This window comes from Hippichthys cyanospilos, chromosome 4 (assembly GCF_059441005.1).
Source record: "Hippichthys cyanospilos isolate Australia breed blue-spotted pipefish chromosome 4, RoL_Hcya_1.0, whole genome shotgun sequence".
In the NCBI taxonomy this organism is placed as follows: domain Eukaryota; kingdom Metazoa; phylum Chordata; class Actinopteri; order Syngnathiformes; family Syngnathidae; genus Hippichthys; species Hippichthys cyanospilos.
The window spans coordinates 3,798,380-3,825,503 of record NC_142372.1 but is presented as its reverse complement, the minus strand read 5'-3'; the positions used below and the strand labels follow the sequence as shown (position 1 = coordinate 3,825,503).

At 39.2% G+C, this 27,124-nt stretch overlaps 1 protein-coding gene across 1 annotated transcript in view; it reads right to left on the bottom strand.

Moving 5' to 3' along the window:
- LOC148424320 (protein kinase C-binding protein NELL1-like) overlaps positions 1 to 27,124 on the bottom strand; it is a 155,759-nt gene that overhangs the window by 30,712 nt on the left and 97,923 nt on the right. Inside the window, exons 13-14 of the mRNA XM_088413686.1 lie at positions 21,563 to 21,688; positions 7,617 to 7,739 (exon numbers count right to left, since the gene is read on the bottom strand). Of these exons, the coding sequence (XP_088269812.1) occupies positions 7,617 to 7,739; positions 21,563 to 21,688 (249 nt within the window). The remainder of the gene's footprint in view (positions 1 to 7,616; positions 7,740 to 21,562; positions 21,689 to 27,124) is intronic.

The window sequence follows — 27,124 nt, the reverse complement described above, 5'->3', positions numbered from 1 at the left end:
GATCACGTAACAGCTATACTATAGGGCCATTGAGCAAAGGTTCGCTTTATGTTCCAATTAATTTGCTCTTAATTTGAAAAGAAAAATCTACTGTTTCTGTCACGGCAATCGGAACTACATTTACTAGGCGTGTTTAATTCAGCAACTCTGTGAAAGCTCATATTTTAGTTCTGTGATAATGCTCAGCCAATTCCCCAAATTTAATGCGCACCCATGCAGAGGATGCACCTTCAATTAGGGTCAAATTCTGGTATTTTCTATCTTACCGTTTATAACACACACCAACACTTTGGCAACGATGTGAAAACTATATCAAAACAGAATAAATCTCATCTTTCTAAACTCTTCTGATTTTCTTGAGTTCGTATCCATAACATATATTTTTTTGCGGGGTAAGTTATGTTTCAATTAATTTGCTCTCACTTTGAAAAGAAAAATGTATCGTTCCTATAAGTGCATTAAAAAGGCTAAAATTAGATATTAGATAATTAGATATAATATTTTTTTGGGGGGGGGACAGTATATTGTTCCTTTTTAAATTAAGAGCAAATTAATTTGAACAATAAGCAATTGTGATATAGTATCAATGTTACACAATCTGCTTTTTCTGAATAAAATACGGCTAGAAATTCCACTACAAATGCAGTTTCAAAGTTTAATAAATCAGAGGGCACAACCCCCCTGTTTTAGGTCTGTTTTTTTTTTTAAATCCAAAAATGTTTCACACTGATTAGCTTGACCTTGGCTGACAACTCATTTCACAGGAGGTTGAAAAAAAAGCTTGACACCCACCGCACCAAACAAGAAGGACACAATTCAGCTAAAGAGGACGAGCGTGATAAATGAAACAACGTAAAGTTATTATAGCGGCCCGTGTCCTTTCTCAGAGTACAACAAACGCTAAATGATGAAATCGCTCTCGGAAAACGTACGGTCCCTTAGCATGCCAATTACGTGGCGACGGAAGAAAGTTTTTGAAAGGCTACAAAATGAAGGATGGCCATCACCCGCACAGCTTTCCACGTGGCCCGCTAATGACACATTTTTGGCTCGGGCACCTGACTCGGACGCCTCGTTGGAGGCCCGCTAAACGTTGTTCTTTGTCCTATTAATATGAACGGGCGCAGACAGAGGCGCTGCTTGCACTCAGACTAATTCCCTCAGTCCTACGGGGGATGCGGTGATGTATGAGGGGAACCGAATGGGAGGCGCAGGTCGATTGGCCAACACTGTCGCCATCACACGGTAATGAGATCTCAGGGGGAGGGGGGAAAAAAAAACAGGCCACTTCCTCCCAACTCCATGCTTGAATAATACTAATTTGCTAGAGTGCGATAGGAAGTTATTGGACGTTTTATGGACGTGATCGTTGGGTAAAAAAACGATTTATCTGACTTCGGAACCGCAGGTAATCCATAGACAGTTTCTTGATGTCATTTTTAACTCAAGTTAAGGTAAAAACATCCAAATTGTACATACATGTGAAAAATTGGTACCAAAATTGTACCTTAGAGTGGCGCCTGTTATGCCCATATTCCCTCGGCTAGGCTAGGCTAGCTTCGTAGTTCTTGATTATCTCCAGCTTGGTCTCCATAGAAATCTTCTTCTTACTTCTCTCTTTAACATCAAACTTGGGACCCATGGCTAACCCATTCAACTTTGAATTAAGCAGGAAAACGCACTAGAAATACGCTCACGATCGAACAAAGCCTTACCGTTCCGCCATTTTGTAACGAGTGAGCCACAAATAACCTAACCCTAATCCGACCAATAGCAGACCAGCATTTCCGTGAGGAGACGCCGACCAATAGCAGACCAGAATTGTAGTGACGCGTTGCAGGGACGGCAACTGAAAATAAGTGTAATTACCTAAAAACGCACGCAGATGGAGACGAAACAACACAAATACAGCCTAGCCGCTAGGGTCATGACAGTTGTTTTTGTCACAAAGCGGGGAGAATACCGTAAAGAGGGGACGAAAAAACTCAGTATTCCACAGGGACGCTGTAACACGAGGGTCCACCGTATTCTGTTACAATTACACGTTCCACTCACGATCGAACAAATCTTCACCGCATTTTGAAACGAGCGAGGCCGACCGATAGCCGACCAGCATCTCAGTGATTAGACGCCGACCAATAGCAGACCAGAATTGTAGTGACGCGTTGCAGGGATGGCAACTGTAAATAAGTGTACTTACCTAAAAACAAGAACACAATTACGAAACAACACAAATACAGCCAAGCCCCTGTCGCAACATGAAAATAACAAATAAAATAAAAATAATAACAATAATAAAATAACAAAAGTCAGGGACGCTGTAACACGGGGGTCCACTGTGCTCGCAAATGTTTACCCATCAGCGGGCTTCATAAAACATGTTTCATTTCTACAAATTATGCCATTCCACAGTGGTAAGTGTGAATGTAAAAGTAGTAGAAAATCTCGAGTCTGCCCTGTTAAAGACCAAGTATAAAATACCTTCAATTCAGAGTCAAAACCAAGATCCTTAAGAGGTGCTCTTAAGACCAAGACCATGATGGAGAACTACAACACTAGTACACTCCAGACCCTATAATAAATGTAATACTAACAGTTTAACTGACTACGAACGGCATCGTTATACAGAAGTATAACTACCGTATTTTCCGCACCATAAGGCGCACCGGATTATGAGGCGCACCCTCAATTAATGACATATCTGAAAACTTTTTCCATATATAAGGCGCACCGGATTACAAGGCGCACCCTCAATTAATGACATATCTGAAAACGTTTTCCATATATAAGGCGCACCAGATTATAAGGCGCACCCTCAAAGAAGAAACAGGTAAAGCTTACTTTATCACTTCATCCCCCATCTCAATATCGATCCATATATAAGGCGCACCTGATTACAAGGCGCACCATCAGCATTTTCAAAAAATTAAGGCTTTTAGGTGCGCCTTAGGGTGCGGAAAATACAGTACATCACATTATAGTCTTAGTGACTGGCGTACGCTCGTAAGTTCCTGCCTTTCTTCTTCTCGGCAATAATTCCAAATATCCAGCTTTTTAATCTTCTCTTCCTTCATTTGCACTTTGCCAATGACTCCCAGGAAGAGAAACGCGGTGTTGGCAATACAGACACGCCGCATATTGCCTAGATGAAGAGGTGCGCGTGCATATGCGCTCGGAGGCATTCCAGCGGAAGAAAACGTATGGGAAGCATTTTACAAATTGCATTGATCTGTCCCAAGTCCTGTTTCCCGCCCGCTATGCATATTAATGTTCTCGTGACACCGACACGGAAGACGGCTTGAGTCGGTTACACCTACTTCTCCGGTTGCGTTTCGCCCGAGTCGAAACGCACCTTTGAATCCCATTGGTCGAGATGGACCCGTTTCGGTTTGTCTTTTTTTCAGGGGCGCTCCATTCGAGCAAGGTCACGAAGAACGATGCGAAGGCACATTTGGTATACTGCGACGCGCATATCGACCCGTCGTGGATGGAAAGCGGGCACGTCTGCATTTTCTGCATGCTTTATGAGGTGAAGCGTTGAGGAGAAAAAAAACGCGCGCTGACCACCGACCGAAGCGGGTTTATATTCGTCGATGCAGATCGGCGCAACGGTCAATCCGTGTAATTTTATGAAGCTGACTTCAAAAATGCGCCCAAAGTGGCCAATTCGTCAATTCCGGTATCGCGATATGGCGAGAGGCACCCCAGCTCTGGATATCGTTAGCGATAGCAGCCTTATTGCAAGGTATCGAAACTCATGACGGGATGTCTTCCGCATTGAGGAAATTTGACTTATTTGGATGTTATGTTTCAAAAGTATTCGCGGTATCGGCGATGACTCAATTTACTACTCGTACTGGTCGGAAAAAAAGCGGTATTGGATATTCCCAACACTTTTTGTGTCGGTCAAATTTAGGCTGTTAGAACAAATCATTTCTCTGTTTGAGCCTGTTCGATCTAAGATATATGACATTATAATATGGGAATATCATCATTTATTTATTTATTATTCATTTATCGCCGTGTACAGTACACTTTCGAGAGTACAGTTTACTGTAAAAAGAGTACATTTGGTCCCGGTCGAAACATAGGAAATTTTAAAAGTGGTAGAGAGTAACACATCCAGACTACCGTATTTTCTGCACCATAAGGCGCACCGGATTATAAGGCGCACCCTCAAATAATGACATTTTAAAACTTTTCCCACATATAAGGCACATCGGATTATAAGGCGCACCTCAAATAATGACATTTTAAAACTTTTCCCATATATAAGGCGCACCTGATTATAAGGCGCACCCTCAATTAATAACATATTTTACAACTTTTTCAATCACTATTTTGTAATACTCAAAGTAATAACAATAACTCAAATAATAACTCTCAATGGCATAATAACTCAATGCCAATATGAGCAACCTTCAACTGTAAACACACAAAAGAAACAGGTAAAGCTTACTTTATCGCTTCATTTCCCATCTACCGATCCCAATCTCAAAATTGATCCATATATAAGGCGCACCTGATTATAAGGCGCACCATCAGTTTTTATAATCAAAATGAATACTTTTAGGTGCGCCCTATAGTGCAGAAAATACGGTAAATGAAAGTATACATTTTCCGACAGGAAAAGTCTTTTTAGAGTGAAATGTATTGCAGAATTATTTCATGCACTTTGGAAAAGAGCTCTTTTTTGCGCCAGATGTCGCGTTATTAGACAAAGAGGCCAAAGCAGTGCTTAGAAAGAAGCAGAGTAAGAATCACAGCTGGCGATTCATCACAACCGCCCCATGACGGAACACAATTTGTGAAATCACACCCTAATTAAGGATACTTTCATCTTTGGATGACAGCCAAGCACTAACACAGCGCGAATCGAGAACATTTCATGAAAGCCTCCTTATGAGCTTGTCTTATTGCCTTACTTAGTAGTTAAACCCAGTACATTAAAGACTGTCAAAATCCATTTCAAGCCTTGAGAGTGCTTTTTATTCTTCAATGTCATTTTCGATTCAAATTTGACTGCATATGAACTGATGGTAACGTTGTTTAAAGCTAAACCTTTTATGATGAGGATAATTCTCCTAGTGTACAGGAGGTATTTGAATATACAGTGGACCCCCGTGTTACAACGTCCCTGACTTAGGTTATTTTCATGTTGCGATGTGGAATACTGAGTTTTTTCATCCCCTCGTTATGGTATTTTCCGGGTTTCGCGCCCAAAACAACTGTCATGACCCTAGGGGCTTGGCTGTATTTGTGTTGTTTTGCCTCCATCTGATGGCGTTTTTAGGTAACGGCAGGTATTTACTATTGCCGTCAAACTGCTTCCATGCAACGCGGGACTGCGATGCTAGTCTCCTATTGGTCGGCGTCTCCTCACGGAGATGCTGGTCTGCTATTGGTCGGCCTTACTCGTTTCAAAATGGCGGAACGGTAAAGCTTTGTTCGATTGTGAATGGTTACAAAACCGTATTCATAGTGCATTTTACTGCTTAATTCGAAGTTGAAAGGGTTAGCCATGGGTCCCAAGATTGATGTTAACGAGAGAAGTAAGAAGATGATTTCTATGGAAACCAAGCTGGAGATAATCAAGAAATACGAAGCTAGCCTAGCCTAGGCTACCCTTACTAGGGAATATGGGCATAGCAAGCGCCACTCAAAGGTAAACAAATCAATTCTATATTTTTTATTTATGATGTTTTCTGATTGTATACATGGATATTATTTATACGTAGCACTTACTATACTATTTTGGTACCGATTTTTTATTTTGTATGTACAATTTTGATGTTTTTACCTGGGGTTCTAAACGCATCAGCTATTAACATAGGTTTGGATTTCCCGTCTGTCAGAGAAATCTCTAAAAGAAGACTAGGACAAGCCTAGCTGCTAGTGGTTGCCTGGTTTTTATTGATCCAGCAAAGCATTGCACATTACAAGACATAACAAAAAGAGTCGGGCACCACCAACAGCTGGGCCAAGGTCCCAGCTCACACTTTCCGCCGTCAACAGTTTTATCTAAGGACTGGGGCGAGACGAACTCGGACTGCATACGTGGATAGCGATGCACACTATTCTAGACAAGAAATAAGCACATAATGATAACAACCTAATATATGATTTCCTTCACACCGTCAAACGGCCCATTTGCCTTACGAGCCCAACCGCGGAACGGATTCATCTCGTAACACGGGGGGCCACTGTATTTTCGTTTGACAGCGCATGTGGAATGAGTCTCAGGGACACAACCACCATAGCAATTAGATTAAGACTTCCCATGTCCCACTTTGGATAGTTATTTTGCAAATAAACTTGTTTTTTTCCCCGCCTTTGGGAGTTTAAGCACTCGACGTTAAAACCGACTTATTGCTCGAATCTCTCCATTTATATTCTTGGCAGAAAGGCAGCCAATCTCGCTGGAATCAACAACGGCCTCTGTGCATATACAGTCATGACTTCATTTTCAAACCCAGGCAGCGGCCACCCTAACACATTTATCTACAGCCGTTAGATCATTTTTGTACCAGTAAAATTTTTGCTCGTAAAAATAACCGATATCAGAACACAACAGCATCCAGGTTATCTATTCTTGCTGTCATAAGATAGTGTATCTCCTCTTGTATTAGAGATGTTATTTCTCAAGAGACTCTGTTTTATTTGGCAAGGACGAACCTTTAGAGTGCTAAAATAAAAGTGATTTTTTTTTTTTTTTCAGCTTACTGGCCCCAGTGTAGACGGTAAGGGTGGGACGAGACACAAATTGCTCACGATGACAAGACTCGTGAGATTGAGTCCGCGAGAACGGCGAGAGAAAATAAATGTTATCTTTTTATTTAACGATACACCCCGTTTAAGGACGCGGCCTTAATTTTAGGGTCATATTCTGGTATTTACCGCGTATAAGGAGCACTAACACTTGGGCGACAATGTAAAAATTATAGCAAAATCTCAACGTCCTAAATCCTTCATATTTTCTTGAGTTCATATTCTTAAATTATATATTTTTTCAAGATTGCTGGTTAAGATACGTGTGTGTCAGATTTCCCACATTGTGAGCAGTCAGTGAATGCAGCACCAGTGTAACAGCAGCCAACTGACGTCCATCCATGAGCTCGTCCCGTTATGGTAATTATCGTAAGTAAGAATACGGCTGGTATTAAAGTGTGTGTTAAATTTGTTAATGTAATGTAATGTAAAAATGTTGTTTGTGTTAAATCCTTCAGTTGCAACAACGATAAATCATGTAAACGTTCGTGTCAACGTAACATGGACATTTTTTATTTTCAAATTCACACCTGACTTCTACCAGGGTCATACTGTACATCTAAGCCCTTTTCCAAGCGATTAACATACATTTCTTCAAAAATGCCCCATCTGTGTGATCATGAACGGCCAAAGCAATGTGGCGTTCATGCAGCGTGAGCACCGAGGGAGAGAAGGCCCACCTGCGCGAAAAGCTCCGAAATCTAATTTTGAAATCATGGGTCTGTGGCCACGTTGGCCCGGTAAGGTGAAGCAGACTGTCAAAGATGTTACTACGAGACACGCGATCCCTCCTAATGGCTTGTCTGTGGTGACATGACCAAGGGGAGCATCAAAGTGTAGGAACCTACCTCTGCAGATGGTGCCATTTCCCACATAGCCCGGCTTGCAGGTACACAGGTGTCCTCGAATGGTGTTGGTGCAGATTGCGTTCTCGTCGCAGGAGTTCCGATTACTGGCGCACTCGTCGTGCTCTGAAGGAGAAAGTGGCAAAGGAAGAGCGGTTGTGGAGAGAAAAGAAGAGAGCGCACTGAACCAAGGTCCGAGGCCACCCTTGTTCATGTTACTAAAACGAAGAGGATCATGTCAAAGTTATGATGTCTCCAGCTGACTCCGTTAAGAGTGCGCCGGTTGGAGAACACGGATGCGCCGCAGCTTCGGGTATTTATTTACGTTGGCACAGTTCGCTGACCGCTCACAATGTGGGAAATCTGAGACACATTTAACACGCAACAAATTCCTAACTTGCGGATTCTGTTTTGCTAGTTTTTACATTGACGCCAAACTGTTTGCGCGTACTATACACAGTAAAATAGAAAACAAAAAACTGAATTTGACCCTAAAATTGTGTGTGTGACCTATATTTGAGGAATATTTTTTCGGGGTCAATGGGAGGGTTCTATGTAGCCAGGCTGAGGGGGCAGGAAAAGCCTGGTGGGCTAGAGTGATCTGGGGGAAACTCTGGAATTCATTGATGAAAGGGTCTTTCGGTAGTATAATAGACATTCTTTATTTTTCTACTGTCAATAGACACTTTCTAAGAATTCATACTTTACGTCTAGGCATGGCCGCTGATTTTAAAACAGTTCAAATCTGCCATAACCAGTAAGTTCTTTTCCTTCCTTAGCCGTCGGACTTAGCCAGCAACTGCAGTGTGCAGAGGGAGCCTCCTCTCATTGTGTATCATACATGAGTCTTCCTCTGCTGCAGCAGCCAATCGCATTACAGCTGCTGATGTCCACCTTCCATATCACAAAGTATACTTACTGCTGCTATCTACGCCGGGTAACAAGGCCAACAAACATCCCCAAACAAATGAAGTCGGCGATGTGGAAATTTTTGTCTTCGGAAAAGAGCAGGCGATGGATTCAGAGTTTTTTGATTTTGGGTGCGACTTCACGCCTCAGATTTAACAAAGCAAGACAGTTTAAATCGTTTTAATATAACACACATTTTTTTTCAACCTTATAACCAGAAGAAAAATAACCTAAAAATACGTAACCTTCATTCAACTTTTAACATCCTTTGGTTGGGCATTGAACTATGTATTCTAATTTTGGTAATTTGTGTTGCGTATTGCGTTGTTTAATATATCGGTGAGTTAGGTGTTGTTTCCTAACTACAAAACTTCAGAGATTCATATGGCAAGCATCAAAATAAATCCAGCTAACTACTGATAACGACTGATCGGTTCCGCTCTTGAATTAGTGAAAAGAAAATCCCGGACGCAGAATTACATCACAATGAAGAAGATCTAACACTGCAATATGATGTACCTGTAATCAAGCCGTCTGAGTTATTTTTTTCTAAATCTATTATTAATTTGATCATCCGAGTGTGAATCTGCCCGCTGCGTTGTTTCAAATGAAGCTGCGGCTTCGCTAATGAGAGAACGCGCTTGTCAACTCATTGTTTGCAATACTGATTAATACTCCAGTCCCGACATCGAGACGCGCGCGGAGATTTCATTTGATATCGAGAGGAAACCATTTCTGTCAACTAAGAGTTTCAGTTTCGATGCGCTAAGTGATTTAATCCATGTAGATGCTAAGCATTAAATGTTCCATTAATGAGGAGGTCTGATGGGGGTCTTTCGGGAACAACCTCGGGCCTTAATAAATGCATAAGCGAGGTGAAGAGTACCATGGAGTAAAAAGCGGACCGTAATTATTCATTTTCTTAATAACGTAATTAAAACAACATGAGGAATCAACCCATCTCAATTATAAATATAGTCTTCATTTATTGAGGCAATGCTTCTCAATTATATTTCGCAAAGCCCCCCCCCAGGAAAGAGAAAACCTTCCGAATCCCCCCCCAAAGTCGCCCCGCTGGGTATAAATAAGATTTTCCATAAAAATGTTATAATTATAACTAAAACTGTATCCTTTTTAACATGAACAAAACAAGAGGTTACAGGTTAGTCTAAAACTGAAAAAAATATAACGGAATGCATCAAAGTGCTTGAAATTTAAAAAATACGCGATGCCAATCCTTATTTTTCTGCAAATACACTAAACAAGCAAACAAAGCTTTTCCTTTACGTGTCAAGTCCCACCACTGATCTTAGCAAACAAATTACAGTCGATCATTTTCAATTCGTATGTAATTCAAGATTATTCTACATATTTTGACTCGCATAAAAACCCAACGGTCGGAGAACATTTTCATATACCCGAAACGTTTAATGACTGTGCGTGTCGTCTCCCGAGGCAGCCCCCCCCCCACACACACACACACACACACACGCCCCCCCCCCCCCCCCCCGCCCCCCCTCCCCTTCGGGTCCGCCATCCTCATGAATATGCAGCTTTGGTGCGAGTCATGACTAATACATTTTCCTTAATTAACGAGTGGCATGCATAAAGCCCTGCAGCGCCTCGCTGCAATAATTCAGCTTTTGTCTTTCCAATGAATGTTCCCTATGTCGAGGTTAAAAAGAATAAAAAAACGAAAATAAAAAAAATCAAATGTCAAGAACTGTGCAGGATTTTTTGAGTTTTCATAGCTGTACAGTCCGAAAAATACGATAATTCCAAGATTTGACTCAATATCTGATAGAAACTTCCAAGAGACAGGTTCTTGAAAAATGAAACTAATTATGGAAAATTGTGCTGATTTATTAGTTAAAAACGTTCCCTTGAAATCACTCATTTGAATATATTTTTCATCTTTGCAGTGCCTATAAAGTGTACAATTACGCAACCAAGTAAATCGTTGCAATATGCTTGTTTTATATGAAAAGTACGGGGCAAATGTTTCTTTCTGTAAAAAAGTGTACTGTACTTTTCGGACTATAAGCCGCAACTTTTTTCTCATGATTTGAGCCCTGCGGCTTATAGTCCAGTGTTGTTTATCTGTTTGGGTTTTTTAGCTTGCCGCCAGGATACAGGGAGACAGAAAATGTTATTGAAATATTGATTTTGAGTTTTAACAGCTATTTAACTCTGCAGTATTTTGTCAATGTTATGTTGAAAATATCCGTCCGTTTTCTCTAAATATGTTGGCGCTAAACAGGCTGACATGTTCCGTCTGTTGAAGATCGGATGTTGTTGTAAGCGGGGAATTTTTTTTTAATACTCATTTTTAAAAATTAAAAAAAAACCTCTATACAGCATATTTCTACATAAATACCTCATGTTATGGCGGCTTATAGTTTGGTGCAGCTTCTCAACAATGATTATTTTTTTTCTGTTGCTCCAACTTGTACAACAGTGCAGTTTATTATCCCAAAATACATTACCAAATTTTCTGCACTATAAGGCGCACCTAAAAGCCTTAATTTTTTTTAAAAAGCTGATGGTGCGCCTTATAATCAGGTGCGCCTTATATATGGATCAATATTGAGATTGGGATCCGTAGATGGGGAAAGAAGTGATAAAGTGTGTTTATAGTATAACTATATTTTGATTGAAAATGTTTCAAAATACGTCATTAATTGAGGGTGCGCCTTATAATCCAGTGCGCCTTATAGTGCGGAAAATACGGTACTTTTTGAAAGCATCTAGCCAAGAAAAAAAAAGTTGTTGCGACCATAAAAGGCCAAACAAATCTGAACAGAAGAGTCGTGAGACCGGCACAAGTTTTTAGCCGGGACAAACTGGGATAAGAATAAAAAAATGTTATGCTGCTCTCCTTACAATGGATCGATGACACCAAATGAAATCAGAAAGCCGACTGCTAACAGCTAGCGTCGCTAGGTTTGTAAAGGAAGAGATTCAAACGTATATTTGGACGACTAATATATTCCTGAAATGCTCCTGAAACTCTTTCAACAATAACGTCGAACAAATTGCCTCCGTAATATATACCGTGATGTTTTCTTTTTCCTTCTTCCTTCCTGCAACAAAGTGGTCATGCTAATGCGCTAGCTCGGCCTTGATGCTCACCTTGACGTGATGAGAACCCAGCTGAGCTGTGCCCAGGGTCACGGGGGGAAAGGATATTGATTGCTTGTCACGGTATTTAGCTGAGGGAGCATGGATTTCCATGAAATTAGTCCGGCAAATATGTCATTTTCCCGCAATAACAATCATGGTGTTCGAGCCGCAATTTTCTGCAGACCTGGCAATCAATGAAGTCCACCTCACGCAGATGCGAGGAAAGCTGCGTTTAAGAACGAGCTGAACGTTTAAAGCTTCAGTTTAAAATAAAGAAATATTCAAATTATGACGGTCCAAGTTAAAGCACGAACTGAAGATTTATAAAGCGTTAAACACTTTAGCTCCGTTTGATTTCATTCCTGTGGCAGCTGAACTCCTCAAACTTTGTCGCGTCCTGCCGTAATGGCTGCCTTGAGACAGACGTCAAAATCACTGTTTTCTGGAAATCAAGTTGAATCGCTAATTATGCTAATTGAAGATGATTAAAAGACTTAACTTAGCCGCTAGCAGTGCAGGCAGCAGCGTGTCGCACCGGATGCTCAGTGTGTTAGCGGCTAGCAGCACTTAAATGCCCCATTTGGGCCGGCGACAGAAACGAAATATTATTTTCATATTTGATGACTTGTAACTCTTTTCAAATAGCAATAACACAATAATAAAATTCTCGTCAAATATGTTTTTTTATGGAGGATAGCTGACACCCTTGACTAGTGTTTATCTAAAGCTGAAGCCAATTGAGCAATGTAATGATAACTGTGACCAATGGATGGCAGTGTTTCCACACATACAACATACAGTAGCTTTTACCTATATGCACCTCAAAGTAAAGAATGAAAGTCAATCTTTCATATGATACCACCCATATTTACTCAGACATACCACAAAATATTCTGTTAGCCTTGTAAGATGAGTGCTAAATAAACCGGCCCTAAATAAACTGGTTCCTTTTCCTTTAACGTTTGGCACTAAAAGAGTTAATTTACGATAATTCCATTATTTTACTCAAGAATCTGTGAATGAGTCAAACTTAAATATAAAAAAAAGGCATGCAATGTTTTGCGAAAGAGTCACTATCAAACAATGTTGTTTCATATTCCAATTCATTTACTCTCAATCTGAAAAGAAAACCAAACTACTCCTTTCACAGCATTAAAAAGCTTTACATTGGATTTGCCCATTTTTCCAACGACTGCTTGAATCTCTTAGAGCCCAAACAAAAGCGTTGACAATATATAACGCGTAGAAATCTGTACAGCTCGGGGCCACGGGAGAGACACTTTAGCGACATCGTACATTAACCAAAGCGTGTCCCATTAATGTATTCCGTCAGTAAAAACGCATTTTATCCCTGTTGTCTCAATGTATTCGCCCAGGGGAAACGGAGTCAGCGCGTCTCTGGAGAGCACAACGCGACGCTTTCCGCACAGCGGTGTAAAATAGAAACCGGAATTACAGTGGACACTTCTACTGCCTTCCAGTAAGTGGAAAGGAATCCGTGCATCAAACCTTTATGAGGAGGCTAAATATAAACACTGGCCTCTGCAGAGACAATTATAAATTGATGAAAACTTAGGTGACTCCTGCCCAAACCATGTTTGATGGGCTTATTAAAATGGCGGGTCCCTTGCCAGTCCTACGACGTGACCTCCATCTTTGATACGCTAACGTATACGGCGAGGGTTGCCAAGGTTACCGAGCTCGTCACACCTGAGCTCTACATTCATTATATGTATAATTGGAATTAGATTTGATTAAATTTTCATTAAAGCAATGTGTCTGTGGGGCGCTGTGGCCTTCCGATGTTGGAATGTCGAACATTATATGTCGCGAGGCGTGCGCAAAATTAACGGCGGCTCCCTTTGATCGTATGCCATAACTAAGCTTGAGCATATTATATACGAACCACTGGTTAGGGGCAAAAAATGGATTATTGATCAGCTCCTTGTAGACAAGGAGAGAGAGGATAGATACAAAACCTGAGTAAAGGCAACGGCGTGTAACATAACCGTACCGTAGGCTACATGCTGTCGAATTCAATGATTAGCCAAGAGAAAGCAAACTCGCATAAATATACCAACCTAAAATGAAAAAAAAAGCAATACAAAAGGCAGAGGAAGGAAACAACTCTCTTACTGTGTAAAAATTGACAAGAGTGGCTTGTTTCAAATTTGTGTGTTCAATGGGGCTGAGGGAAAAACGTCGCCCAAACCGGGTAAGTCAACTTTAAAAACAGATTGCCTGGAAGCTCGAATGGAACCATGTTTTGCGCCATTTTCTACATGGATCATTCTTGCAGTGCTGCAATGGCAGAAAAGAAGAAGAACCCACAAAAGAGGAGATATGTTTTTTTTGTGGGGGGGCACACAAATGCAAAGACAGTTTGACATTCAACTCTATTGCTTGTCTTGGTGCACCCCCTACTGGCTGAATGGCTGATGCTACTTTTAGCATCACAAAACCTAGGCAAACAAAAATATAAAAAAAAAATCCCCAAAAGCTCAAGGGCAGTATTACCCAAGAATATAACTCATCAATTCAAACAATTTGCAATGGTTTTTAGATGTTCAAATCTGAACCAGTCATATGTAGTTAAGCACAAAACGCGCCCACTCATCACCCTAAACAGCAAGAAAAGGGAGAAGAAGAACAGGATGTTATTGACCTCGTATTAGCTAACAAGCAGCTCCGCTCTCAAGTTCACCGATGGAATATTATTGAAAAATCATCTGTAATTTACTTTAAGGACACTGTTACATGTGAAATGTACATACGACATTGTGTATGTGTGACCTAAATCGTTGACCTTAATCACTAGCAAGCTAATGCTAATCGGATTGCTAACTGGTTAGCAAAGGTCAATTTTGTGGGTGTCTAAAAATGTATAAGTGTAGAAGCTAATAAAGGAGTAATTACTGGATATCATAATTATTATAATTATTATTATTTGCCAGGCACACATATAGCTAAAGCTCATTAGTGCACAGTTTAAAAATGAAATCATACAATAAGGGGAAAACAAAATGCTGTGCAGCTTTCAATTTCAAGGGGAAGTCAAGCCCAGCATTTTCTTCACAACAATACATTGGAATGTAAACATGAATAAAGTAGCAAAATCAAGCATTTTTTAAAATCTCACTGGTTGTCTCTGTAAATTGACATGCTCAGCCAACAGCCAATCACGGCCCAGCTTGCGAGTGGGGCATATCCTAATTCAAAAAACAAGTGACTGTGACCTGAGCCCTGAACAAACGTGATGTCATTTTACGGTGACGGCAAGAGACAAAATGGCCGCCCCCCAAGACGGATAAAATCAGGCGGATTTTGCTGCTGAATTTACATTCCACAAACACGCTATCAATCAAATTCTGCTGTTCAGACAAGTGGAACCGCATAGAACATAAGTAAAGAAAATTTTGGGGTTGACTTCCCATTTAAGCCTCAGCATCTGCCCGAAGCAGAAGACAATTGTAGAACTATCATAAGATATAATACACAGTGTGAAGTGGACATTTTTCCCACTATCACAGATGGCGCGTAGCTATTATCCACCAACATGAAGTCAGGGATCATAATGACCTTCCACATGGGAAATCACTTGTGTTCTGCCCGCACTGAATCATAAAACTAAGCGTAAACACCATTTGTTATCCCTACTTTTGCCAATTGGCCTGTATTCTATATCGCGTACACCATTCAATATTAATGGTTTCTTGAAAGATCTCATTTGTCCTATTTGTATAAAAACTCATTGAGAGTAAATGGGCTGAGAGTGATCAGTGGCGGAAACGTTACTACACAAAAAGAAATTCAATTTAGTGGGTGTTTTGAGTACCGTATTTTCAGCACTATAAGGCGCACCCTCATTTAATGACACATTTGAAAAATTGTTCCATATATAAGGCGCACCGGATTATAAGGCGCACCCTCAATTAATGACATATTTTCAAACTTTTTCAATCACAATATAGTAATACTCAAAGTAATAACAATAATAACTCAAATAATAACTCTCAATAGCATACTAACTCAATGTCAGTCAATATGAGCAACCTTGTTCAACTGTAAACATAGAAAAGAAACAGGTAAACAGAAAAGAAACTTTATCACTTCATTCCCCATCTACGGATCCCAATCTCAATATTGACCCATATATAAGGCGCACCTGATTATAAGGCGTACCAACAGATTTAAAAATAATAATAATAAGGCTTTTAGGTGCGCCTAATAGTGCAGAAACGAAAATACTTTATGATGAAAGGAACTTGGCAAAGTAACTATTTTCACTATTATTTATGAAGTTGATATCATTTTTTAATTTTTATTTTATTCAAGCAATGAGCAGAATGTATTTATTGCACGAACTGACAACGGGAGTTCTTTCGCACACTTTAAATAGAATCTAAACCCTTTAGTAGTATTTTGTCCAAATCACATCAAAGGCATTTCACATCAAAAGGAAAGCATTGAAAGAAGACAATGAACTCATTTTGTGCCAGGGACGTATTTTCACGTTTTGCAAGAGTCGTTCAATCCCAGATACTTAAGTTATCAATTTAATACTTGAGTATCTGGAAATCAATGTCCTTAATGTACTTAAGTATCGATTTAATACGCAAGTATCTGGGATCTAATGTGCAGACTGTTAAAAAAAAAAAAAAAAAGGGAAAATACGTCCTTGGCATTGAATGAGTAATCATCTGGGTGAAATTTCAATCAGGTGTGTGAGGGAAAGAAACCTGGAAAACATGCAGGACAGCAGCCCTTGAGGACCGAGTTTGGACACCCCAGATTTAAAGGGTTTAGAACTGTTTATATAATTCTTTACATTATATTTTAATTATCATGCACTAATGTAATTCTAACATGTATTTTTTACCGTTTTTAATGCCTTTTTATGATTTAATAATATTCATTTAAAGGGTTTTGGAGGATTTTGTGGGGCTTGGAACAGATTAGGATATTTACATGTAAAAAGCGGCTCTAATTATGAACAATTCACGTGACGAAATTACTTCCTTAAAAAATGTCATGTCCTAAATAGAAGTACCACTGTACATGTAAATGACTTTGCATACTTTGAAGCTGAGAGCCTGACAAAGTCCCCGTTCCTACTGATCACTTTGAGCCTGGAAATAAGTATTTTCAACGAGACTATTTTCAGACTCGTTTGCTAGCTAGCATCCACTTGCTTCCACCATATGACACCGAGGTCGCGTTCTCAGATTTCCATAATATGAACAATCCGCTTATATTAATCCATTTTCAAATCATTATCCAGTTTCGCTCTGACTAACTTGGTGACATGAGATGAAGTCGCAATGAATAAACAATGAGCTGTGAAGTACATAAATCTGTGTGACACGCCAGATTTGTGGCATTCTGACAAACAATGTGCAAAAGCTCAAACTCTTGACACTGTGTTGATTTCTCTGTCCATTCCCTGTTCCCCCGAAGCCGCTTGCCTGCTTCCATTGAGGTGAAATCAAGTGGAACCGCAATTACTGCAGATTCCTATTGTTTACAGGGCACTGTCAGCACAAAGGACAGGCCCCTCAGCAAGGCACATGATAAAAGAGAGAAATAGCCAGAGATAATGTCCAATGGCATTTTATACCTTAGAGGAACAGACTATGCGCTTTCTTGATATCATGGGAAATTAGTTGAGAGAAGAATACATTTTACGATTTTTTTTAAAGAGCCGTACACGAATATATATATATATATATATATATATATATATATATATATATATATACACACACACAGTATATACACACACACGCACACACACCCTATTTTCCGCACAATAAGGCGCACCAGATTGTAAGGTGCACCCTCAATTAATTACATATTTTAAAACCTTTTTCCATATATAAGGCGCACCGGGTTATAAGGCGCACCCTCAATTAATGATATATTTGAAATCTTTTTCAATCACAATGTAGTAATACTCAAAGTAATAACAATAATAACTCTCAATAGCATAATAACTCAATGTCAGTATGACCAACCTTGGTCAACTGTAAACACACAAAAGAAACAGGTAAAGAAACAGGTACAGATTACTTTATCAGTTTATTCCCCATCTACGAATCCCAATATCAATATTGATCCATATGTAAGGCGCACCTGATTATAAGGCGCACCATAAAAAAACATTAAGGCTTTTAGATGCCTTACAGTGTGGAAAATAGTCTGTATATATATATATATATATATATATATATATATATATATATATATATATATATATATATATATATATATATATATATATATATATATATATGTGTGTGTGTTTTTTTTCCACAATATTTGGTGTGGGTGAAACCATTCAAGCCGCTTCGATTTGAAAGTGTAACAATTGTAATCAGTCGGTTTGATATGGTAGAGCCAGTACTGTGCCTTTACCTTCTAAGAAGTATCTCTCTCTCTCTCCAAAAAAAAAAGATGATTTGATGGGCATCAATAAAGTTCCAAATTGGAACGGTTCTATTAAATTGAACGCTGTCTGGGTGGATGGATGGTGTGTGCCAGTTGAAGGAAGATCCTTCATCATGGTAGTGGAAGAAAAAACATGACCAAAACAACATCAAGGACAGGAACTAGAATAATACATTTGTCTTATACCTTATTGTTGTCAGACTTAAACCATATAAACTTGAAGTAATTGATTAATCAATAACTAACCGAGATCTAAAATTGTCCAAATGTTCACATCCTTAAAGGAAATTTGTTGAATCATAATGAGATATTTGCAAACATTTGCTTTGACTTTGGAAAATAATGAGAAACATTTTTACAAATATTCTGACATTACACAACAAATCAGCTACCGGTTTATTTATTTCAACAAATAACTGCAGTAAAATGAAGAGTTTGAAATAATATACTGTAACTATGGTTCAGTCACTCAAAATCAGAAAATATGTAGTTAAAAAAAAAATTCTGGGCTTAAAAAAAAAAATCCCACTTTTAAAATAAACATTTTAATTATTAAAAAATACATTCATAACTGAAATGCAGAAGTAAAAATTGAATGTACATGGCGACTAATTTTTCGTCCCCCTCAAAATTGCAAACTCACATTTTAACACCTGTGGCGTTTTGTGTCCATTTACTGGCAAGTGGGATTCGTTTCAAAGAGGAAAAAAAAAATGGGGGAAAACATTTGGTTGATTCAAGGTCCCCCAGGTTTGCAAAAGATAAAAAACTATAAAATGGAGCATGCTGACGTTTATAAAGTGTTGCAGATCTGAGCTATCAAACAAAACATATTATCCCGATTGAAATTTCCCATTATAACTTGTATTTTTTGATGCACTGTGAACCTCAATTTCCCGTGATTTCCGCTTCAATCCATTCAGTGGTGAGTCGATAAACAGGAGAAAGTGAAAAACGTGAGTTGAACATTTTTAAACCTCTTAAACGCGGTAGAAGGCGCACCGGATTATAAGGCGCACTAGCAGCTTCTAAGAAAATTATACGCTTTTAGATGTGCCTTGTAACGCGGAAAACACGGCAATATTGATCTCTTATGTCATATGCACACACTGTCCCGGTATTTTTGGTGGGGTATGTATATTATTGTGTACCAATTACAGGAGCTCAATGTGCACAATGTGCACTATCAGTCATTTTTACTTCCGAGTAGCCAGCGCGAAGGCCTTTGGAATATGCAAGCAAATTGATCTTTGGGAGCACAGGTTGAGCGTTTCTGCTGCTCCGCGTCAGCAGCCCAAGACACTTTACAAGCTGTAAAATAGATTAATAGTCCTTGCATCCTTGTCTCTGCATGCCTGCCAAGTCTGAGCTAATTCAAGTACGCTAAAGGAAAAATAACCGAGGGGTAATGGAGAACATTGTGCAAACAAAGCCACCTGCTCTATTTTAACATGCGGTATAGCTTGACGATCGTAAAGACGAGAGCTTCAAACGAGTACTTGAGTATTGCAGTTAGAAAAGTATTGCAGTTATAGGAAATAGGAAAAAAAAAATGCTTTGGCTATTTTTTCTTGCTACCTGCTTATCAGTGCACGTTTGCCATAAAACCGGTTCCCGACATTTAACGATGCCTCAGATTCTGTTATAGCTGCATCAGCGTAAAAAGCTGCTAGCTAGCAGCACGTGAGTGCTCCATATAGGCTGGCAAGATCACAATAAATGACTGATGCTGACAGTCCGACACGGCTCCCGTTCCTACTGATCACTTTTGAACAAATCATGCTGACTCGAATGTTGATCATCAAAAATCATCCTCAATCAAATAGAAAGGTGTAACTGTAACAGAATAAGGTGGATCCCCGGGTTACAGCGTCCCTGTGGAATACTGAATTTATTCGTCCCCTCTTTACGGTATTTTCCCCACTTTGTGACAAAAACTGTCATGACCCTAGAGACTAGGCTGTATTCGTGTTGTTTCGTCTCCATCTGCGGGAGTTTTTAGGTAATTACACTTATTTTCAGTTGCCGTCCCTGCAACCCGTCACTACAATTCTGGTCGGCTATTGGTCGGCGTCTCCTCACGGAGTTGGTGGTCTGCTATTGGTCGGGTTAGGTTATTTGTGACTCACTCGTTACAAAATGGCGAACGGTAAAGCTTTGTTCGATTGCGAGTGGTTACAAAAGCGTATTTCTAGTGCATTTTCCTGCTTAATTCAAAGTTGAATGGGTTAGCCGTGGGTCCCAAGATTGCTAGTGATGTTAAAGAGAGAAGAAGATCATTTATATGGAAACGAAGCTGGAGATAATCAAGAAATACGAAGCTAGCCTAGCCTAGCCTTACTAGGGAATATGGGCATAACAAGAGCCACTCAAAGGTAAATAAATCCTTTCTATATTTTTTATTTATAATGTTTTCTGATTGAATACATGTATATTATATATACGTAGCACTTATTATACTATTTTGGTACCGATTTTTGATATGCATGTACAATTTTGATGTTTTTACCTGGGGGTCTAAACGCATTCGCTATTTTTTAACATAGGTTTGGATTGTCCCCCATACGGTGAATTTGTCTTACGAGCTCAACCGCGGAACGGATTCATCTGGTAACACGGGGCCCCAATGTACCAAAATTTCGGAATAATAGTTGCAGCCTGAATCAAAACTAAGCTAAATCACAGTTCCTGCTGGCTCGCCATGGAGAAGGCATGATATTTTTGGTCTGCATCACAATTTTTTTTCCCCCCCAAACCATATGGGCTCATTTGGATGCATTCATCCGAATCAATGTCTTTTTCTGCAGGCTTTAATCTAAGATAACACACAATTTGTCGTCACCGCTGCAAAGCCATTATGCCATATTTTATTTCGGCAATTATTGACACCGCAGGTTGTCCCTCTCCTTTGTGAATGCAGCTTTTATGTTTAGCCATGATGGTTGACCTGCAGTATACTTTTTCCAGACACTATTCAGAGTTTCTCCTTCCCGCTGTTGCAGCACCTGAGGGCAATTAGCACACAGGTGGAGTCGCTATGGAGAACGACGAGGAAGTGTATGGAACAATTTGCATTTTCACATGTATTTTTTTTGACATAAAAAAAAAATTGTAGAAATATTATAGCGGAATTGAATTATTATAAGGACGATGAAATGATGCCTTCCTGAATGAATCTTTCCATCATATAAAATTCTACAAACTCGTGTTCAAATGCCAGGCTTAAAATGCAAACAAGATCATTTCAAAACAATTTCTAGAAGTAACAGGATCTCTTTTTTCGATTGGGCGAATAAAACCCGAACCCTAACCCTGTCTCTAACTATGGTTGTCGATACAGCTAGGGAAAAAAGTCGCCCAGGTCGGGTAAGTCGACTAAAAATATCTGCCTGGAAGTGGCGCCGGAATCATGTTTGCGCCATCGTTCTCTGCGGTTTTCTTGGAATGCGAGTACCGCCAAACAGTCCTACCTGTGCAGGAGTATTCGTCCACTCGGGTGAAGCCTGGCAAACAGTCACAGCGATGGCTGCCGGGCAGGTTGACGCACACTGTGTTGGACTGACAGTAATGCATCTGGGTTGCGCACTCATCAATATCTGAGAAGACAAACCAGAAAAGAGATGAAAAATCTCATTAAAAGCCTCACTCAACTTGATGAGCGTGAAGGAACTCCAGGGGGTACTCGAGATTTTAAATTAAACAAACAAAAATGCAAAATGAAAATCCTTTCGAAACATTGATTGAATTAAATCAATATTTCAGGAAAACATTAGTTCATAAAACAAATTATATGTTCAGTAGGTTAAGAAATGTAATGATTTTATTCCCCCCCCATATTAGAATGGTTCAACCCAACTTGTCATGTGCCTCCACTCGTTACCTGTCAAGTTAACGATTTCCACTCCCTCCCCCCCCCTTTTTTTTTTTTGTTGCGAGCTGCTGACAGATATGGAACTGCCATTTCACAGCAGAAATTTCTTTTTCTAATTTTCTTTTTTTTTTTTTAACTCAGTAGGGGGTGTCTGTTGCTTCCCTTCCTCCCCTGTTCATTCTCACATCTCTGCTGCTTTTTTTTCTTCCACGCAGTGATGTAGGTCAGGACTGGAGAAAAGCTAAAAATAAGTCTTGATAGGACTTGTGTGTCTGTCTGATGGTAGCACCCCTTTGTGTGGGTGGGTATGGTGAAGACATCTAATATGAAGGAGAGGGAGCGTTCACCTCTGTGTCATCACTTCCTGCCCCGACGTTAACCCTTGAGCACTCTTTGGACCATTCTGGGTCAATTTTCTTCTCAAAGTCCAGCGGTAACTCGAGATATGAAAGTCCCAATTTACGAAAAACCAAATGACCCACGATACAAAACAAAGTGAGATTTGAAAAATTTGCAGACTCGTTTCTCTCGTTCAGCTCTGACGTTGGTTTGCTCCTACCCTGATTCTGTTATTTGGCAACGATGGAAAAAAATCAGCAAAACAGAATCATCTTCCAAAACTTCATATTTTCTTCCGTTCATATGGCCAAGATATATTTGTTGCGTGTTTCAGATTTCCCACATTTTGAGCAGTCAGTGAACGCAGCACCAGTGTAAAGTTGGATGAGTTCCAAGCAGTTGTTTGAATTTTTCCTCATGACCCAGCTTGAATTCATTTTGCCATAAACACCCAAAGTTGTGTTCCGCCAAGTTTATGATTGTGCGTATATGCCAAAAGACCACAATTAATAAAAGAGTCAGATGGAATACATTTCCGTTTTCTCTAACATGCACTCTTAATTGATTCAGCTGGAGACATCATAACTTTTACATGACCCTCTCCGTTTTAGTAATCTGAACAAAGATGAACTCGGACATTGGGTCAGCCTGCTCGCTTCTTTCATTGAAAAGAATGCCCTAACAACCTCAGCGAACACAAGCTGCGGTTTGCTGCAGCACAATTGAGATAATTATTGTTAGTAAGGATATAAAAATGCACGTGTGCATCAAAACTCGGCTTTTGTGGCTGACACATAAATCTTACCCCTAAAAGTGTTGAATAAAAACAGAAATCTAATTTTTAAGTTACCACTTACGGGACTTTTTGCCTTCATTTTTGGGGGTAAAAAAAGTGTGCCTTATATTTGGAGAATTCCGATAGATACTTTACATAAGAAACTACCCTATTTTCCGCACTATGAGGTGCATCTAAAAGCCTTATTTTTTTCAAAAAGCTGATGGTGCGCCTTATAAGCCGGTGCGCCTTATATATGGATCAATATTGAGATTGGGATTCGTAGATGGGGAATGAAGTGATAAAGTAAGCTGTTTACAGTTGAACACAGTTGGTCATATTGATAGAGTTATTATGCTATTGAGAGTTTAGAGGTAATTAAGTTATTATTGTTATTACTTTGAGTATTACTATATTGTGATTGAAAAAGTCTAAAAAATTGTCATTATTTGAGGGTGCGCCTTATAATCCGGTGTGCCTTATAGTGCGGAAAATACGGTACAAACATATGGAAAACAAGAACAAAAAAGGTCTGTCGTACCTGAGCATATTCAATCAAATTGAAATCTGATTAGAAATAAATCGAAAGTACTGCATTTTTCAAATTAAACTGACTTTGAATAGTTTCACACAATGAATTGATAACAATCTTGAATTGTCTTTTGTAGAAGTGCAAATCCCTTGTGTATTTTATATACAGCATAAAACTATTTTATATATACAGTATTTATTTATGTACAGTGTTTCTTTGTATTTCTGTTTTATTGCATAGCCATGTGCAATACATATATTATTGAGTTTTGTGTCATTTTATTTTATTCATTCATTTTAAGCCTATTAATTGAAATGAAAAGGGGATTATATGTCTGTGTTCTGGAAGAAATATCAAATCCGCGCGTGCGCTTTCCGTGTCACAGTCTGCCAGCTTCAATTATCACACTGCATAATTTGTTGAGCGAGATTAATTTCAGTGTAAATAAAAATAAAGAGGGTGACAAAGAGAGGTCAGCGTAAAACAGGAATGCAAATTTGCCGGGGCAAATCCCTCCACTGTGGATCGAGAGCGCAAACAAAACAACTGCAGAAGCTTAAAAATTTAGCCAAGCGCAAAAACAGCAAGCGAGAAATTTGTCTCCAAATGTGCTTTCACTTCCTCTTTCGCGGTGATGCAACGATTTTCGCAACTTTAATTATGAGGTTACGTGATTACAGATAAATGCACACGACCTATGTAGAGATTAACGAAAGTTTATCGGGAGAGGAGTGATTGTTCGAGTTGGATCAGAACTTCTACATCAAAGGAGAAGCATTGAAGGATGATACTAGGGAGCTGAAAGTTCACTGCGATGGTGACAACATGTCAAAGTTCAACATTGGTCCATCACACTACCAGAAGTGTCCTTTGGCTAAAGTACAGTGGTACGTTGAGATACCAAATTAATTTGTTCCCGGGATGGCCTTCGTTCTGTGTATGTTTGTGTGGTTTTTTTTTTTTTAAATCTCCAAACTATCGTATTTTCCGCACTATAAAGCGCACCGGATTATAAGGGGCACCCTCAATTAATGACATTTTAAAACTTTTTCCATATAGAAGGCGCACTGGATTATAAGGCGCACCCTCAATTAATGACATTTTCAAACTTTTTTAATCACAATATAGTAATACTCAAAGTAATAATAACAACTCTCAATAGCATAATAACTCAATGTCAATATGAGCAACCTTGTTCAACTGTAAACACACAAAAGAAACAGGTAAAGCTTACTTTATTGGTTCGTTCCCCATCTACGAATCCCAATCCCAATATTGATCCATATATAAGGCGCACCTGATTATAAGGCGCTCCATCAGCTTTTTAAAAAAATTAAGGCGCCTTATAGTGCGGAAAATACGGTATTTTATTTTATATATATATATATATATATATATATATATATATATATATATATATATTTGTTTTAATAAATGGTTTATGAACATACACATGAACATCAAGTGTTTTTAGTTTTCCGACCTTCATATCATCCTTTTACAAGCACAAACATTTGACTGTGGCGCTGTTATGCTCCATACAGCGGGATCAAAGCAAAGCCGTACCTCTCCTCATTCTTCTCATGCCTCCAACTTGAAAAGAACAGTAACATTACATTTTTATATGGTTTGGGCTCGAATGTTTTTACGGGAAAGTCTCCACGGAGCGGGTGCGCAAAGACATCAAATGGCTCAAACGAACGACAAGAGCCTGTTATCTTGGCACGCGTTCCACGCAGAAGCATGATGGGCATGCTGTGCCTGACCGCCTTCTTTTCCGCCACAGCATGCCCTCTTCTTTGGAATTTAAAAAGAAACCGGACAACAAAAATGTCATTAATTATCCAGAGCTTTTCGAGTGCCGCGTCATTGTCCCTTTTCTGCGGATGCACGTCGAGGAGAGAGAGAGAGAGTTTGGGGGGGGGGGGGAGCTGTCAGTCGGAAGTCTGTGACCGGGCCGCGCTGCTCTCTGACATACTTTGGCACATCTGAGAGACGGAAACCGTAACGGGGAGCCTCGGACGTATCCAGCAGAAATGTTCAAGGAGATTACGGGCGCTTGCGTGTGTTGTAAGTTAACAACGGTCACACGGGGACTAGCAACAAAATTTTGGACCTTAAAATGGAAAAACAGTTTACTTAGATATCGAAGAAAATATTCTGCGGGCCTTTGCAAAATCTTGAAAAAAAATTACGCACATTAAGGCGCACGTAGAAGCCTTCAATTTTCTCAAAAGCTGACAGTGCGCCTTATAATCCGCTGCGCCTTATACAGTGCATAAGTTTTCACCTTTGAGGACGAAAAAAATGTCTTAAATCACCATGTAAATTCTTCAGTTTTTACCTCTGCGTTTCAGTTAGAAATATATTTTTTGCAACAAAGTTTTTTATAATTTTTTGCAACAAAATTTTTTATAACCCTAACCCTAACCCTGTTTAAAACGTTGATACGCTATATATGCTTGTAAAAGAAAGCGCAACTCTATAAAATAAATCCAGAAACTGTTTTTAAATTAACAGTAAATTCTCGCTCACACATGTATATATATATATATATATATATATATATATATATATACACACACACACACACACACACACACAAAAATATATATATTACTCATACATATTTACATATATATATACACATATATATGTATATATGTATATATACACATATATATGTATATATATATATATATATATATATATATATATACATACATATATATACATATATACACACATACATATATATACATATATATATACACACATACATATATATACATATATATGTATACATATACATATATATATACACACATACATATATATACATATATATACATATACATATATATATATGTAAATATATGAGGGTTTGTGTTTGCAATATGATTACAAATTTTAAGTTTACTATTTAATTTAATCATAATGACAGTCTTTTAAAATCTTGATTCCCCTTGATTCAGTCTTTTAATGCAAACAAGAGGTATTAAGCGCAGCTCCATCTAGTGGAAGTATAAATCAACCCCAGCCACTACTGCAGCTTCTATCCTATGCGCCTTATATTGTAGTGAATTTTTGGTGCATCTTGTGTATGAAAACTGTTTTAAATTAGGCCATTCATTGAAGGTGCGCCTTATAATCCGAAGTTAGTACAGTAGGTACCGTACGTTTGATCACGAGGAAGCAAAGCATATGGATAAACGACCGTACCAAAGTCGGGTTTATAACCGCCACATGAACCGTAACCCCCAAGCACCCGGGTCCTCCGATCAAAAGTACCCGCTGCCCGAATCACAAAAGCCCTGGCCGCGTACTCTGCATGAAAACGCAACATACCCGTAAGAGGAATCGTGAGCGGCGGTCAGCCTGAAACGACCTACTGCCCTTGGATTGAGAAGTATCTCCTTGGTCCGCCTCGCCGATTAGTCGCGCACCACCGCACAAATCTCTATTTCCGAGAGGTCAACTGTGAGTCGAGTATCGCTCTACCCTCCAGGAAAATA